At 44.4% G+C, this 15,077-nt stretch overlaps 1 protein-coding gene and 1 non-coding gene across 5 annotated transcripts; one reads left to right on the top strand and one right to left on the bottom strand.

Annotated features, from left to right (window-relative positions):
* LOC147416344 (U12 minor spliceosomal RNA) lies at positions 1 to 149 on the bottom strand. Its single transcript, XR_015184241.1, has one exon. It is a non-coding gene; the product is annotated as a U12 minor spliceosomal RNA (small nuclear RNA).
* Positions 150 to 480: 331 nt separating this feature from the next.
* Positions 481 to 14,420, top strand: POLDIP3 (DNA polymerase delta interacting protein 3). 4 transcript variants are annotated; one of them, XM_086479979.1, is made up of 9 exons: positions 481 to 578; positions 4,090 to 4,477; positions 6,886 to 6,963; positions 8,783 to 8,878; positions 10,746 to 10,928; positions 11,857 to 11,934; positions 12,526 to 12,655; positions 13,505 to 13,571; positions 13,930 to 14,420. In XM_086479979.1, exons 1-9 carry the CDS (start codon positions 520 to 522, stop codon positions 14,102 to 14,104), a joined length of 1,254 nt encoding a protein of 417 aa, XP_086336105.1. In that variant the 5' UTR covers positions 481 to 519; the 3' UTR covers positions 14,105 to 14,420. The 4 variants fall into 4 exon arrangements, with proteins under 4 accessions (XP_086336105.1, XP_086336082.1, XP_086336089.1 ...); XM_086479956.1 differs by having other exon boundaries at positions 483 to 578; positions 4,090 to 4,486; XM_086479963.1 differs by lacking the exon at positions 6,886 to 6,963 and having other exon boundaries at positions 483 to 578.
* The last annotated feature ends 657 nt before the right edge of the window (positions 14,421 to 15,077 follow it).

Genomic DNA, 15,077 nt, shown 5'->3' with positions numbered 1-15,077 from the left:
CGGGCAGATCACGGCACCCGGGCATCCCGCGAAGTAAGCGGGGCACCTAGGGGCGACCTGTACCCGCGCAAAAATTCCTCTCACATTCGCAGTGAGGACCCGGGCGTCACCCCGGGTCGTTATTTTCCTTACTCATAAGTTTAAGGCATACCGAACTCCTCCCGCCCCGTCGGGAGAACCCTACGCGTTAGCTCTATATGTCAGGGCGAGCAGCTCCTCGCGCCGTTCCACACCACGCTCGCTAATTTCCAGTTTCCCTGACCGCTCCGCCCGGTGTTTTCGCCCTCTGCGCGGCGTAACCGCCGCCGTGGGCCTAACAGCAACACGACGTGCCGGGCGCCGTATGTAAATGAGGGGTCTGGGCGCCGCTGGGGGTTGTGGGAGGCCCACCCCGCCTCCCCACTCGCGTCGGGCACTAGGGCGGGGACTGTCTTCTGGAGGCGGGGCGAGGAGCGGAAGCAGTATGATGTTACGTCCGGGTCTCGCTCGCTGCGTCTTATCGTTGGGCCCCGCGACAAGATGGCGGACCTCTCTCTGGACGAGCTCATACGGAAACGCGGTGTAACGGTGAAAGGGAGGTAAGAGGTCGGGAGGGCAGCGCCCCGGTCCCGGCGGCCTCCGGTGGTTCCTCTGTTCTCCCTGCTGGTCGTTCCGCTCCGGAGGCTGCGGGCCGCAGCCCTCCCTCAGCGCGGCCCGGCCCTGTTCCCCGCTCTCGCCTTCCCATTGGCTTAGGCGTCGGTCCGTGGGGCCGTGCCTTTGATGGGGGTTGGTGGTGGTGGCCGTCCCTCAGGGCTGGGGCTGGGGCGGGGGTCTGCCCCTCCCGCCTCACCCCCCCGGTGCCTGGCGCTGCCCCCTGGGCTCCGGCCCCGGCAGGGCAGGCCCAGCCGCCGTTTCTCCTCTCCCCTTCTCGGGCCTTTCTCGTTTCTCCTGGGATTCCTGGCACAGCCCGTCGCTCCAGTAGCGCTTCCGACCTGCCCTTTCCCCGCTCCTCCCCCCTGCTTCTCCCCGTCAGTTAACCCAGTGGTGCTCCCCAAGCCGAGATCAGAAGGGCCTCGGCGCCCCCCCCCCCCCCCCCGCCCTCCGCGAGCCCCCATCCCTGAGCCCCTTGGGTATCCGGACTGCCCTGTATCTGCAGCAGGAGCTGCTGCTGGGCTGCAGCTCTTCCTCAGGCAGTGCCCTGGGGGGTGCCCGGTCCCCCGCAGCTCTCAGCGGTGCGTTGCTGAGCGGCACGGTGCATTGTGGGATAGCCGTGGGAGGTGTAGTTGTGCCACGGGGAGCCGTAACTGTGGCAAAGCTGGTCCGGATCCGCACAGGCGAGGCTTGAGGCTGCGATGGCTTCGTCGAGGTTGCAGCCTGGCCCTTGGAAACTGCAGTCTCTGTAGCATAGTTAATGGTACTCGGACAGACTGTTTGAAGTGCTTGTGTGGATGTGGGGTGTGTTACATATTAGCTACAGGATTACGGTTCTTTGTACCGTGTATGTCTCCAGTGTGGGCTGGGCCGTTTAGTGCAGCTGTTGGCAGTTCTTACCTGACTTCTCCTTTGGTGGCTTTTCATCTTCCCTTTTGCCATACTCTTGATGCTTCTGAAGATCTTGTCCATGGATTTCTCCCCACGTGTGTTATCTAAGTGTGCTCCTTTTTTCTGTCGTTTTGGTTTTGTTGGGTTTTTTGTTTTGTTTTAAATTTAATGGTCGTTGGGGACTCGTAAGTGTAGCCATTCAGAGTTAAAACATAAATGTCTAGAGTAGTATTTTGAAAGCTATCTGATAACGTATACTAGCAAAACATTCAAACACGTATTTAAATCCTAGTCTAGACAAGGCCTTGGCTTTGCGCTTTCATTCATGTTATCCTGCGTATTTGGAACAGCCTTATGCTGCTTAATATGCCAAGTACCTCCTTTCTCCTTTTTCAAATCCCTCCTTAACTCTCATTTCTTCCAGGAATTCTTCCTGCTTTTATTTGCTGAACAATAATCCCTCAGCAGCACTGTAAAAAAATTTTTTGCCTTGCATTTCTCTTATTTGGCATGTTTAGCTCACTTTATAAGATCTCTGGGGTAGCTAACCTGACTTTGTGAAGGCTGGATAAAATGAGTAGACTTAAATCATTACGTCCATGCTGTTCAGTAGTCTGGGTGAAATAACAGAAAAATCTTCACCTGCAAAATGTCCTAATGCGCAAAATAGTCAAGGCGGAACTTGGAGTTCTGGAAAGTGAATTAGATGTTTGAGATTCCCTTTTATTTCAGGTGCTGTGACTCAAAATGCCTGAAAAATTAATGCTGTTACAGGATGAGCAAGTCTCTACGGAAGAGAGTTGCTTATTAGGATAAACACAAGTCTTCAGAGACACTGTGATCTTCAGAGTTTCCTAACTGATTTCATTAGTTCATGTCATTAACAGTTTTAACTAATTCTGGTTTAAATGCTGATACATATGTTTCTGGTTTTACTTTGACCTCTCTTACGCTCATTAAAAAGAACCACTTATCAAGCCCTTCTGCAGCACTGTAACAATGCTTTCAATGTAGCTCAATTAATGCTTTTTAAAATTGCAAGGGAAGTCTTGTTCTGTGGCTGTTGCTTTATTGCTACTGTTAGTCTGCTGTATTATTCTGGATATATTTTAGTAAATGGTCTGAATAATACTCCTGTTTCTTTTAGCTAGTGTGCTTTGGCTGTGTCAGAGAGCAGCCATAGGATTCTTAGCTACATAACAAAATGGGACCCCAGTCCTAGCTCTCCAGTTGTCTGGACACAAGAATGAAAGAGGCAGAAGTGGAGGTTGAGTCTTTCATCTCTCTTTTTTTACAGATCTGACCACTGAAAATATGTGACTGTAAATAATGTTAAGATTGTAGGGTTAGATCAGGAAACACTGATATAAAGCTCTATGAAGAATTCAGATTGCATCATCATTTGAAGTTGTGATGTTAGCCTTTGAGTATTACAACAAATTTTAGATATCTGCTCTTGGACTTTATAATACTGGACAATACATTTCAGAAAGCAGGTGAACACTGTAGCCCGTTGTAGCTTATTTTGAATTTTAAAAAGCCAACAGCAAGAATATTTTTTCAATACCTTAACTTTAAAATTTCTCTTACCACTTTGTCATCATTTATTTTAAAAAAAAAAAAAAAAAGAAACCCAATGGAAAAAGGAAAACCTTTAAAAATACTTAAAGGAGCACTTCTATTAAAAAAATTAGACAAGCTGTTTCTTTTTAGGGGGGATTTTGAAAAAGCAAATCAGACATGTAACGAGAAGTTAGTTTCAGCTTTCCCTTCATAATGGGTGGCTGCTTAGTAACACTTGTACATGTACAAGTACAAATGGTGTCCTTTCAGTGGGCTGCTTTCTTTCTGTGCTCAGTATTGTGGTGGTGATATGCTTGAAAGTAAAGGCCATCGAGTGCAGCAGTTCTGTTAGTAGGTCAAAGAGAAGGCAGTGATTTTAAGAAGTAATTTGACTGATCAGTATTCTTGCTGGTAGTAATCAACTTTGAAACTGGTGGCTTTGACCTGAGATTGGTACTGGTGCTTGTACATCCTAAAATCCAAGCCTCTGCACTCCCACAGATCTGAACTTGCTGCCCAGAATTCTTGAAATAGCATGTAGTTCCGTGTTTCTTTTGTATTGGGACATATTATTGTGTTACAAAAGATGCTTTAGCAGACCTGCTCAGTGCTAAAGCTACAAAGTCTGTTTCTGTTCCTCTTTGTCTTCAAAGGTTTCCCCAAAATACCTAAGTTTTGATGAATTTTGTTTAAACATAGTATATGCTTAGCACAGCTGAAGTCAGACCGTTTAGTTAAGTTTGTAAATGTGGACCTTAAGGATGGATGTAGGAAATCAGTGCCTTAGCTGTTTGTGTAGAAAGTAAAATCCAGCCTAAAACAGCTTAGGAGCTCTGCTGTTGTATTTGGACATCTAACCTGAATGGATTTCTGTGCAGCAATAATGAACTTTTGTTTGCAGCCACACAAATACTTTTATTGATACTGTATCACATCTTATAATGTTTGAAACACACTTTTTTCTTTTTTTTTTTCCCCCTCCCCGCCCCCCCCCCCCCCCCCCAGGCTTAACACAAGGCCAGTGTTTGGAGGTGTAAGATCTCGCATTGGGATCCAGCAAAATCTTCTAAATAGATCATCACCAGCTGTCAGCTTCCAGCGGACATTTGATGCCCGACAGAAGATAGGACTCACTGATGCCCGACACAAACTGGGGGTTAAAGATGCCCGTGAAAAACTGGTTCAAAAGGACGCTCGGTTCAAAATCAAAGGGAAGGTTCAGGATGCTCGAGAGATGTTGAATTCTCGGAAGCAGCAAAGCATTGCTGCTGAAAAGGTGACCAAAGTGGTGGATGCCAGAGAGAAGATCAGCTTAAAAAGGAGCGTTCCGGCTGCCATCAGCCCAACCATGGGGACAGTAAATCCAGCCGTGAAAATCACCAAAACTATCCAGGTAGGTCCAGCAAACCACCCCTGAGCCCCTCGGTTATTCTACGGGAGTCCGGTGGAAATGATGATACGTGAATATGTTCCCATGGTTACAATAGAAGCGATGGTGATACAGGTCAGTCCAGCCTGTAGGGCAGGGTTCAGAGCCTTTTGGGGGTCCTTGCAGCTGCTTGGGGCTTCTTGTAGAACTCAGCTTTCATTTAGATTTTCATTTGAATTTTGGGTCAAATAAAGACTAAAGCAGCGCTCCTGTCAGCATTAAAGTGGTTGCCTTGAATGATTAAGTAGTCTCTTTCCCACCTAAATACTAAAAAAAAAATTACATTTTTCGTCATTTCATTTTCTCTTTGCAAGTCTGATGTGGTGGATTGCCCTGTCTAGGTAACTGGTTTATCCTAGAGGTGGGATAACAGTTTGGAATATACAGCTGTGTTGTAGCTAAGAAGGTCTAAAACTCAATAAGACTTCTACAATTTCTCCTATTTCTACTTGCTTGGTTTTCAGAAAAGCCCTGGCTTCCAGGGGGTTGCCTGATTACATGATGCATTCCTGCTGAAGCTCAAGATTTATTTCAATTGCAGTATAATCAAGCTGGTCACCTTAACCTGCTGATTTCCTTTGACAGTTTTCTAATTTCACGTTGCTGTGTGTGCAGTAAGTTGGTTCTTAGGAAACTTCTCTGAGAAACAACTACTATTGAACTATGTGTGCATCAGGTACAGTGGGTAGAGTCACAAGAGAAGTTTCCAGGCTGTCAGGATTGTTGTTTGAGGAGTGGTTTTGTTCCTTGTCTCTACAAGCATGTAGCTGAATTTTCTAGCTTGCCTCTTTCACTTTCCTCTTCCCAAAGATCAGCAGTGTGCTTGCATATCCAGAAAATCGCTTATTCTCATCAGTTTGAATGCCTAGATGAGTCTGCTTTCTGCTCAGCTGTGGGTTTTGCTCAAGAGTATCAGACATATTTCTTCTGTAAATTAGCCTAGGAGATTTCCCGTTACTCTGCATGTTTGCTGCGAGGCTGACCTAAGAAAGAGAAAGGACTCTTGTGACAGTAAGAAGGGCTAATCGCAGAGCAATAGAGCAGTCTGTTCAGTAGGCTTTAATTAACAGGGTAATTAGCACTCACGCCGTCCTTCTAAGCCAAATCACCATCATCAGCCATTAGGAGTTGAACATTTTCTACGAAGTTTCTAGGAGTTAAAATAGTTTCCAGAGATTTGGTACAGTAGCAATTTGTTCTGACCTAATTTTTTTTCTGTATGACTTGATTTGACCTATAGTACTTTGTTTGTTAGACAACATAGTGCAAGAAAAAATATTGTAGAATATAATTGTGGTTAAGTCCGTAGACAAAACAGTGCATGTGAGCAATTATCTAATAATTTTTTTAAAGAATTATACCAATATTCCAAATTGCTCGTGGCCTTCCTCTCTTCCCAAACGCGGGAGCAGAATCAAACTGAAGTCTCTTGATCTGAGATGCAGCGCACTCAGCACTAATGTCCTGTGCTGTGGTCTCCTTTCTCAGAAAGGGAGGAAAAAAGTCTTTGAAACCCAAGAATTTCCATAGCTCTGCTAGTTTTTCCATAGGGCAGGTACCCTTGTTTCTTAGCAAATTGAAACACGAGGGTGCTGTGGTGTAAGTTGCAGTCTAGAGAAAATGCAAATCTGAAGATTCTACTGCCCGCGTGGAATATTTTTGTAAGAAGACCCATTCTTTCCTGTAATGGACAGCTTCCAGCTTTTTCAAAACCAAAAATGGCATTCTTGAGCTAGTTGCAGCTTGATTTCAGTTGTTGATTAGTACAGCTACATTGCCTGACTACTTTTGTTGTGGTGTCCCTGTTTCATGGGGTAACAGACTGCAGAAGGGTCAGCTACCCTACCCTGTGCATCATTTTATTCCACTACAGCTGTTCCAGCTGTAGTGTGAAGGGACAGTATATACTTTTCCTTTGAAATGGAACTGATCTAAATTGTGTTGTGTCCCAGCTTGAGTTTGATGGAAATAGGTATCTCTGATTTCCTGTAGTGTGAAAGAAGAGAAACTTACTGCTTTACACCATTTATGGGTTTGTGTTGGCAGAAATGCAGATCTAGTCAGTGCTGGCAGGGCTGGAGGTTAAGTCCCCTTCCCACTAATCCTGGATTAAAACTCCAGTAATTTGAATTGGTTTCTCTGCATGTCCTTAGGTTTTAATGTCTTCGGTTAAGTGAAGCTATCTCATGTTGAACATATTACAGGAAACAGAGACGTTATGTAATAGCATATTGTGGTAAGCTGTTCCAAGAGCAGGAGAGTGAGTTTCCTTCAAGTGGTCTCAGGGTATCAACTAACAGCTCTGATCTTCTGAATTGGGATTCTGGTGGACCGTAGTGTTTAATGCTTTGGTTCTTTCACTCTAACTGTAGCAGAAGGCTCCAGTTCCCGGACACTCTCATCCAGCAGGAATGAGGATCAACGTGGTGAACAACCATACACACAAACAGGTGTGTGCCTGCTCTGTGCTCCTTGTTTGTTACCTTTGTGGGAGAAGGAAGGTGTCCGTAGACATTTGCAGGTGCAGAGAAAACTTTAAATAGGAAGGAAAAGTGTTTGGAAGCTTTCTAACAGCTTAGCTCCCTGTTCTCGCATGGTTAAGATACTTTCATGGTAACTGAGGTTTTCATTTAGTCTAATTGATCTTGATTCCTTGTGTGTTATATGAATGCAGAGTTAGGTATTCCCAGTTTTTATCTGTATGCGCTAATGGGGTTTTTTCCTGGAGACTATGACCTTTGGCTCTGATGTCTTTCTGCAAATTTCTCAGTCACACCACATCAGATCCAGTTGTTGGTTGTTTTGATTCACCATCCTGCCAGCCTCTTCAGAGAATGGATATGATTGTACACGGTCAAATGTGCTGCAGTGACATGGGAGAGGGTATAACCTTGCTGTGGAATTCCAGCTGTGGGTCCCTGCTGGAAACCTGATAGTGAATGATGTTAACTGGTATTCTGATGTACTTTCAAAGTTACCATATCCCTTACCAAGCAGACTTTGAGGAAGACCCTAGGTGCTGTGTCTTCTGGGATCAATTTTAAAGGCCTTTGTCACAGCCCCCAGCCGTTGAGCCACCTTACCAACTTGGGTGCTTTCAGAGAGGAATTACACGTTTTTATTACTTTATTTTGTGTGTGTGTGTGTAGATAAAGTATTAGGTGAAATATTGGAAAACTGACATTCACAATATCGTATCCTGGGGGTTTTTTTTGCCTTGATTATGGTAACTGTAGCTATTTTTGTATGTTACCTCTACATTGACCTGCTGCCCTCACCTACTCCGGATGCTGTCACTTAAGGAAGTCTTTTCATTATTCTGACCTCATCACTGTAAGCCTTGAATCCATTTTGTTTGTCTCAAACTCAAGTCTGTTGTCCTGATGGCTAGTGTTTTTTCCCAGCTCTTTTCTGCACAATTCTCCTCTGTTCTACCATCCCTTTTGGTTTTTTCCTTCATAACATTTCTGTGACTGGAAGAACTTTCCTGTTTGTAAACCAGATTCTTGCTGGCTATGAAGACCCTCTTACTTTGTTAGCTCTCACTGATAATCACTCTGTTTTTCTTTGCCTTTCTACTGAATTAATAGGAAGCTGTTTTGAATTGTGACTTCTTACGTTCTGGGCAATGCCATGTGTGTATAGACTTTTTCTTAACATTATTTAGTGTCTATGAAAAAATATTTGTGTGCCTCTATTTAAAGGCAGGGCTATGAACATAAAGTTGAACTGGGAAATTAAGTATTCATTCAGTAAACCTCCTAGTGCAGTGTTTTCTAGTGCCAGACGGATATGTGCTGTGCTGAGGAAAGCAGGCTATTCAAAAGGAACATTTGGTTCAGATGTGTTTGGCAGGCATCTGCTTAATTAAAAAAAAAAAAAGTAATTAAAAAAATTCATATGCATACTCTTCAACTTTAAAGGTAGCAAAAAAGAAAGATACTGAGGCTTTATTCCATTAATGTGGTTCACCAGTCCTGATGAGGTCTGGGGATTAGAGAAATCTATATGTGGTTTTAGTACACATAGGGAAAGAGCTTTCCTGTGGCATTTCTGGAAAAGAAGTTTGATAGTTTTTACGCTGATGTCTTCAAATGGACTTGCTTACCTTCGGCTCTGTGTCCCCAAGCTGCAAGGACAAGAGTGAAGGCCAATGTTGTCATGTTCATTACCTGAAGAAGGCTGAAGACAGGAGAAAACTACTTATTTTGGAAATGGTGTCTAGATTAAATGTACCTGCTTGTGAACTGTTACCCTGCTTCTCTTCAGGGTCTGTATGACATGGAAGATGATGATGAAAGTGTCTCTCCCCTTGCTAGCAAACAGATGAAAATCACCACCACAAACAGTTTCCTGCACAACGCGGTAAGGGATTATCTGAACAGTCCCCACCACGCCATGCTCACATTGGGTGGACACACAGGCTGCGGCTTTACAGGGCTTATGTTCTTTTAAAGTATGTAAACCATGCTTTCTCCTGAAATGTTTGCTCTTCACCCCACCCTTCCCTTTGTGCCCATGCTTCTAGTGTTATTTTTATGTCAGAGTCCTTTTAGGCTAGCTGTGGTTCCACAGACCTTTTGCAGCCTCAGTGTGTGCTTTCTCCCGTGCTGGCAGGTTGCTGCATGTTAGCTCTTGACTTTCTTCTTGTTGGGGAAGTGCTTTGAACCTATCTCGTTATTGTTTGGGCAAGCAAGCGAAGCTTTCTCCTGCTTCTAGAGGCTGGACATCAAAGCAGGAAATCTCTTGCCATGCAAAATCTTAGTCGGCAGCTTGTTGGGGAGCACTGAAGCTCTGGAGAAGGAGGAATTTCAGTGCAGGCAAATGCGAGATCCTGCGCTTGGGATGGGATAACCCTTTGCAGCTTAAGCTGAGAAGTGACTGGCTAGAGAGCGGCTTTGTAGGAAAGCACCTGGGGGGTCTTGCTGAGTGATACACTAGGAATGAGTTAGCAGTGCATCCTTCCAGCAGTGAAGGCCAACTGTAGCTTATATGTTAGTAAGATCATAGCCAGCAAATCAAGGAAGATAAATTATTCCCATCTGTTTGGCATTTTGAAAATGCGCCTGCAGTTATGTGTCTATTTTGGGGCTCTGTGATAACAAGAAAGACACTGAGAGACTGGAACCAGTACAACTGGTTGGTCAGAGGGCTGCAGTGCATGATGTGTGAGGAGAGGGTGAGAGAGCAGGGTTTCAAGGCTGAGAAGAGAAGGCTGTAGTGAGATCTGTCCACTCTTAGTGCCTAATAGAAAAGGCAAAACCCAGGTCCTTTTCGGGAGTGAACAGGGAGAAGATGAACCAATAAAATGTTGCAGCAAAAGAAATTCTGGTTGAATATGGGGGGTTGGGGAGGGGTGTTGTGCAATTCTCAGTGTACTGAACAGGATCTGGCACAGGGACCCAGAGAAGTGAAATTGCCATTCTCAGATATTCAGAGTTTGACTGGATGAGGCCCTGAGCCGACCTGATGTGTCTTTGAAGTTAGCCGTGTTTCAGACAGGAGGACGGGACATAGGCTTGCCCTAAATTATTCTGTGGTTCTCAGAAAGCAAATTCATGGTTTTACCATCACACAGGCAGTCTAGTGCAATGGTTACCCCATTTTTTTTTTCTTATGTGGGTATCTAGAATAGAGCTTCTGGCCATTTGTTATCCCTAAAAACAGCCTTATGGTTTGTTTGGGTTTGGTTTTGTTGGTTTTTTTCAGGGGTAAATGTGTTATCTCCAGTGTTCGCAGCAGCTAACAAGTGCAATTTTTACTCTGGCTTTAAACTTGGATAGTTTTGACTAGAAAGGTTACGCTCTGTGTCTTTGTGTGCCCTGGCTTGGTCTTTCTGAAGAAGTATTGCTGTTTGTACTAGGGCAGCTCAGTCTTATTGTTCATGAGAAATCTTTGTGAAGTACTTGAAAATCTTTGGATAAAAGGAGCTTTTCAAATTCAGATCACATTGGTAAAGCTCATTTACGAAGAATATGAAACTTAAAAGTGCTCGTTAGCGAGGGAAGTGCTCTTTTGGGATAAAGTATCTTTTTATGTTTACGACCAGAAACTTTAGTTGATTTTTGTCTCAAAGGTGAAAGTCTCCAGCGCTGTCGTGGTTTTGATGCCAGGAAGGACACGCAGTTCTTAGTGCATGCTAGTGGTACTCTCCTGCTGGTGGCGTTTGAAAAAGAGGGATGACTTTTGTAGCCTGCAGCTCTCGGAGAGACTTTATTCTTTCTTCCTGTAGACTGGGCTGAGCGGCAATAAATTCTCTCTGTCCAAGACTGTTCCCCTGACTAAAGTGGTCCAGAATGATACATACACAGCTCCACCTGCACCTCCCTCTCCTATGCGGACGAAGGCCTTGACAAATATGTCCCGGACCTTAGTGACAAAGGAGGAGCCTCCAAAAGAACCAACACCTGTTGAGGTGAGCTCAGGGAAGTGGGGGATGCTCTTTATAGGAAAAAGTCTCTGAAACTTGGTGTTCATTGGTTATGTGAACAGCTCATTTCTGCCTGGCACCATTGTTTCTGGGACTCCATCAAGCTTATTCTGATAACTGCAACCCATAGCCCAAGTATTTGAAACCTGTCTAAACATCCTGTTCTTCAGGGTTATTGAGAGACTGGGAATTCTCAGGTAGTGCATCTTGCTTCTCTCGACTTTCCTCTTTGGCATGCAAGCACATGGTCCTGGAGGAATCTGTGGTACAGGGAGGTGGCAGTTGTTGTCTGGACACACCTTGATAGCTTCCATGTCCCTAGGAATAGTGGTTTAACACTGCTAGATGTGTTGTTTTCTGTCTGCTCCTCTTAGCAAGGAGAGAAACACCACTCTTCCAAATACAACTCCTTGCTGTAAACACAAGAACTCTCAGGCAGTTTATAGACGGCCTGCCTGGAATTGCTTTGCCGAACTGCCTGGTGTTGGAAACCCACCAGGTGTTCCCAGGCGTGTTGAGTTCAGCATGCTCTTGAGGGGCTGGAGCCATGTTTTGGGGTTTGCTGGCTGGTGTAAAGTGAAGCAGAGATGTGCTTAAAAGTGTGGGCATGATCAAAGAGTGCTGTGTATGTCTGTGGATTAAGTTACTGTTAGAAGTGGGAATGAAAGAGAAAAGTTACTTCAAAGAGAAATTGGCGTGGAAAAGGGACTCCTCTTCAGCGTCAGATGAGCTGGGCTTTAGCAGGCATTGATACTTCCCATTACTACCTGTAGCTCTCTCCTTTTTGTGTGTGTGTACAGACTTTCCAAGACATCCCTTTTGTGATCTTTTTTTGTAATGCTTTCTCTGCTGTGCTGTCTTGCCTACTGCATTTCTGACCTTTTTTATGCGATGCATTTGTTTGTGTTGGCAGCTGGCGTTCAGTCCTTTGGAAGGCACAAAGATGACCGTAAACAATCTGCACCCTCGAGTCACAGAGGAAGACATTGTTGTGAGTGTTGCTTACTGCTGAACTGTGGATGAGTGGCGCTTCCTTCCCTTATCCTACCTGTTTTGATAAATCGATTGATCTATGGTGAATGCAATAGAGAAGGGTATGATGTCGGTTTTCTTTCCTTGCAAAACCTTTGCTGGTTCCTGATTGTTTTGGGGTTTGTTCACTTTTTTAAAAGTGTGCTTACGAAGATGGGACAAGATCCCTTTTCTAGGGTGTACTGAGATACCTGACATCCCTTAGAAGGGTTCATGCCAAATGATGCTTGGTGTTCTTCTTAAACTTATGCCCCCATCCAAATTATCTAGGTGCTTCTGTTTTCATCAGGCTGAGAACAGGCCTGGTCTTCGTGTGTGACAAACAGTGTAGAGTACGGGCCTCGAACTCTTCTGCTTGTGCAACCTGTATTACTAGTGCCAAGTACTCGTACCATAGCAAACACCGTAAGACAAGTGTCCGGATTCTGCCGTGTGTTTACTAAGCAGGAGGGGTAGTGCAATTAGGAAACGAAGCTTTACTCACTTGGTGTTTCCGGTTGAAGTGGTACGTTTGATGTGACCTTGGTCATGACTAACTCTCTGCCCTCAGGAGTTATTCTGTGTGTGTGGCGCTCTGAAGCGAGCCCGGCTGGTGCACCCTGGAGTGGCTGAGGTAGTATTTGTGAAGAAAGAAGATGCTATCACAGCATATAAGAAATACAACAACAGGTGCTTAGATGGTAAGTTTGAGGCCACAGTTGCATTTAGGATGGGTAAATCGATGACTTTTCCACCTCAGCAGAGAGTTTAAAAGCCTTTCGGATGCTTTATGCTGCGAAGAGAGAGGAAATGCCAGAAAATCAGCTCAAGGGCTAGACAATGTAATACACTCCTATGTAAGTAGCTGAATATATGCACAGTTTGTTTAACTGAAATTGAAACAAACATTTTCCTAGAAAGAGGATGCTCAAAGCTAGAGGCAGAGTCCTGGTGAGTCTGCTGGTCTAACTTCCACATTAAATTTCTTTTATTTATAATCCAGTGTCAAGAGCTAGGTAGTCCTCAGGACAGCTTTACCTGCTTACAGAATAGCTGTTAGCAAAGTACAAGTAAAACTAATATTTGCAGAAGTCTCAAGGCATACATAACTGTAAAACAATTAGTATCAGCTTCTCCATAAACTTTGAACAACGCAATTTTTAATCTGGATCCACCCACAATGTTGTTATGGACTCAAATTAGCTGTTAATTTTTAGCTGGAAATAGACACCTTTTCTTTCTCTAGATGAATGACACGTTACAAATGTCAGGTGAGGAGCAGACAGCTGAGAATGGGAGATTCCTTTGTGTCTCTGCTAAGGGTTTTGTACCTATTTGTAACTTCTTAATTACTGTGATTCTTCGTAAGGTACTGTGTGTTTCAGTGGCTCTTGTGTTGCTGTGATTTTGCAACAAAAGATGTATCAGCTGTTCTTTCTCATGTTTCCCCAGCACATGGAACTCTGTTGCTTGCACTGTTCTGTGATATTTCTGGGGCCTTGCCTTACCACAGTTCTGATAGAAGGACTTTTTTTATTGTTTTTGTTAAGGTCAACCAATGAAATGCAATCTTCATATGAATGGGAATGTCATCACCTCAGACCAGCCTATATTGCTGTAAGTGTCCTTAGGGTGGGGGGAAGAACCAAACACGTTTGCAGGTTCTTTTTTGAGGAGAACCTGAGGGGAGGGAAACTGTTGGCAAATTTTTGTCCCATGAATATTTTCCTTCCCTTCCTCTCTGTGGCACTCTGTTGAGCTGAGTGCAATATAGCTTGACTCCATAATGTTCCCAGCCCTGAGGTTCAAAACAAGTCTGAGATGAGGAAGTTTTCTTGAGGAAAGAATATTTTAAACCTTTATTTCTAATATTGGTAAGGGGGCGACACCAGTAACAGGTAAATGCAGACATAGTGTTAAAATTTTATTTCATAATGAGAGGTTAAGTACTGTTGGTTCTTTTTTAATCCTCCAGCCGATTGAGTGATACCCCTTCAGTCAAGAAGGAAGGGGAACCACGCCGGTCAAGTGCAAGCGCCTCCTCAAATCCCCCAGCTGAAGTGGACCCTGACACTATCTTGAAGGCACTCTTCAAATCCTCAGGGGTCTCTGCCTCTGTGCAGCCCACAGAATTCAAAATTAAACTCTGAGAAGGTGGAGCAAGCAGTGGACTGGAAAACTCATTTAAGTTGGGGAATGAGAACAGTGCAGGAGTGCAGATGTTATTTGCATTTGCCTGCCTTGAAATTTTGTTTTCTATGATCGCTACCTTACTGTACAATAGTGTTTCCTCTTGTGTGTGTACTTTCTGTTTTCATAGTTGGAGTTTTCTTCCATGATTCTTTTTTTTTCCCAAAAAAATAACCTCCCCCTTCTGCCAGTAATGTATTACCAAGCATATACCATGTAACTCCCTCCTTTACTCCAAAGCCCCTAGTGGCCATTAAAAGTGCACATAGACTTTGAGGGAAGGAGTGGTGATCTCCTTCTCTTTTCTTCTGACTGACCTTTGACTAAAAGGTGCATCCCCTTGATTATCAGCAGGCAAGAACACCACGTTGTTTCTGAAATTGCTCCACTGGGTACACAGTCTGGTGTGGCTCCATAGAGGAAGCACTATCTTGCATCTTTGACTTAGGAATTCGGTGGCACACTACTTCATTCTGGCTGTTGGACATTTTTCTGCTCAGCAGATGTGACATTGGGAAGAAGCGTGAAAAAACTGCGCTTCCTGCTGTGTACGGCAGCCAACGGAGGCATCAGGCAGAAAGGACACGTGCACAAGTGCACCACCCGTTGTGCTACGGGGAGGGATGCTTCAGGTGGTAATGCAGAGAGGTGGGGGGCGGGGGGAAAGGCTCTGGTGTTTGTACAGTTAGCCCTGTAGGGTTGGGCTCAGTTGCTTTCTTCATTCTGGACTGAGAAATAACCATTCCTGTGTTCAGAGCTAGAGGAAATACAAGTATTTTCCTTCTGTTAGACTGTATTGCATCCTCCTGCTGATGCAGGGACCTTGGGGGTTTTTTCCCTACCTTGTAACTTACTCAGTCTCCTGTAAAAAGGAAGGAGCTGGGGCCTTTTTCAGATGTTAATAGATAGGAAGCAGTCTTTTCTTGTGCCCAA

The sequence above is a fragment of the Leptosomus discolor genome, chromosome 1 (assembly GCF_034619465.1).
Source record: "Leptosomus discolor isolate bLepDis1 chromosome 1, bLepDis1.hap2, whole genome shotgun sequence".
Classification (NCBI taxonomy): domain Eukaryota; kingdom Metazoa; phylum Chordata; class Aves; order Leptosomiformes; family Leptosomidae; genus Leptosomus; species Leptosomus discolor.
This window is presented reverse-complemented; position numbering and strand designations above follow the sequence as displayed.

What these genes read in the sequence shown, in the direction of transcription:
- POLDIP3 (XM_086479956.1), top strand. Translation starts at nt 520, where the DNA reads ATGGCGGACCTCTCTCTGGACGAGCTCATACGGAAACGCGGTGTAACG. An exon ending in AAACTATCCAGGTAGGTCCA is followed by an intron (nt 4,487 to 6,885) that starts GCAAACCACCCC and finishes CTCTAACTGTAG; the next exon opens with CAGAAGGCTCCAGTTCCCGG. An exon ending in TCAGACCAGCCTATATTGCT is followed by an intron (nt 13,572 to 13,929) that starts GTAAGTGTCCTT and finishes TTAATCCTCCAG; the next exon opens with CCGATTGAGTGATACCCCTT.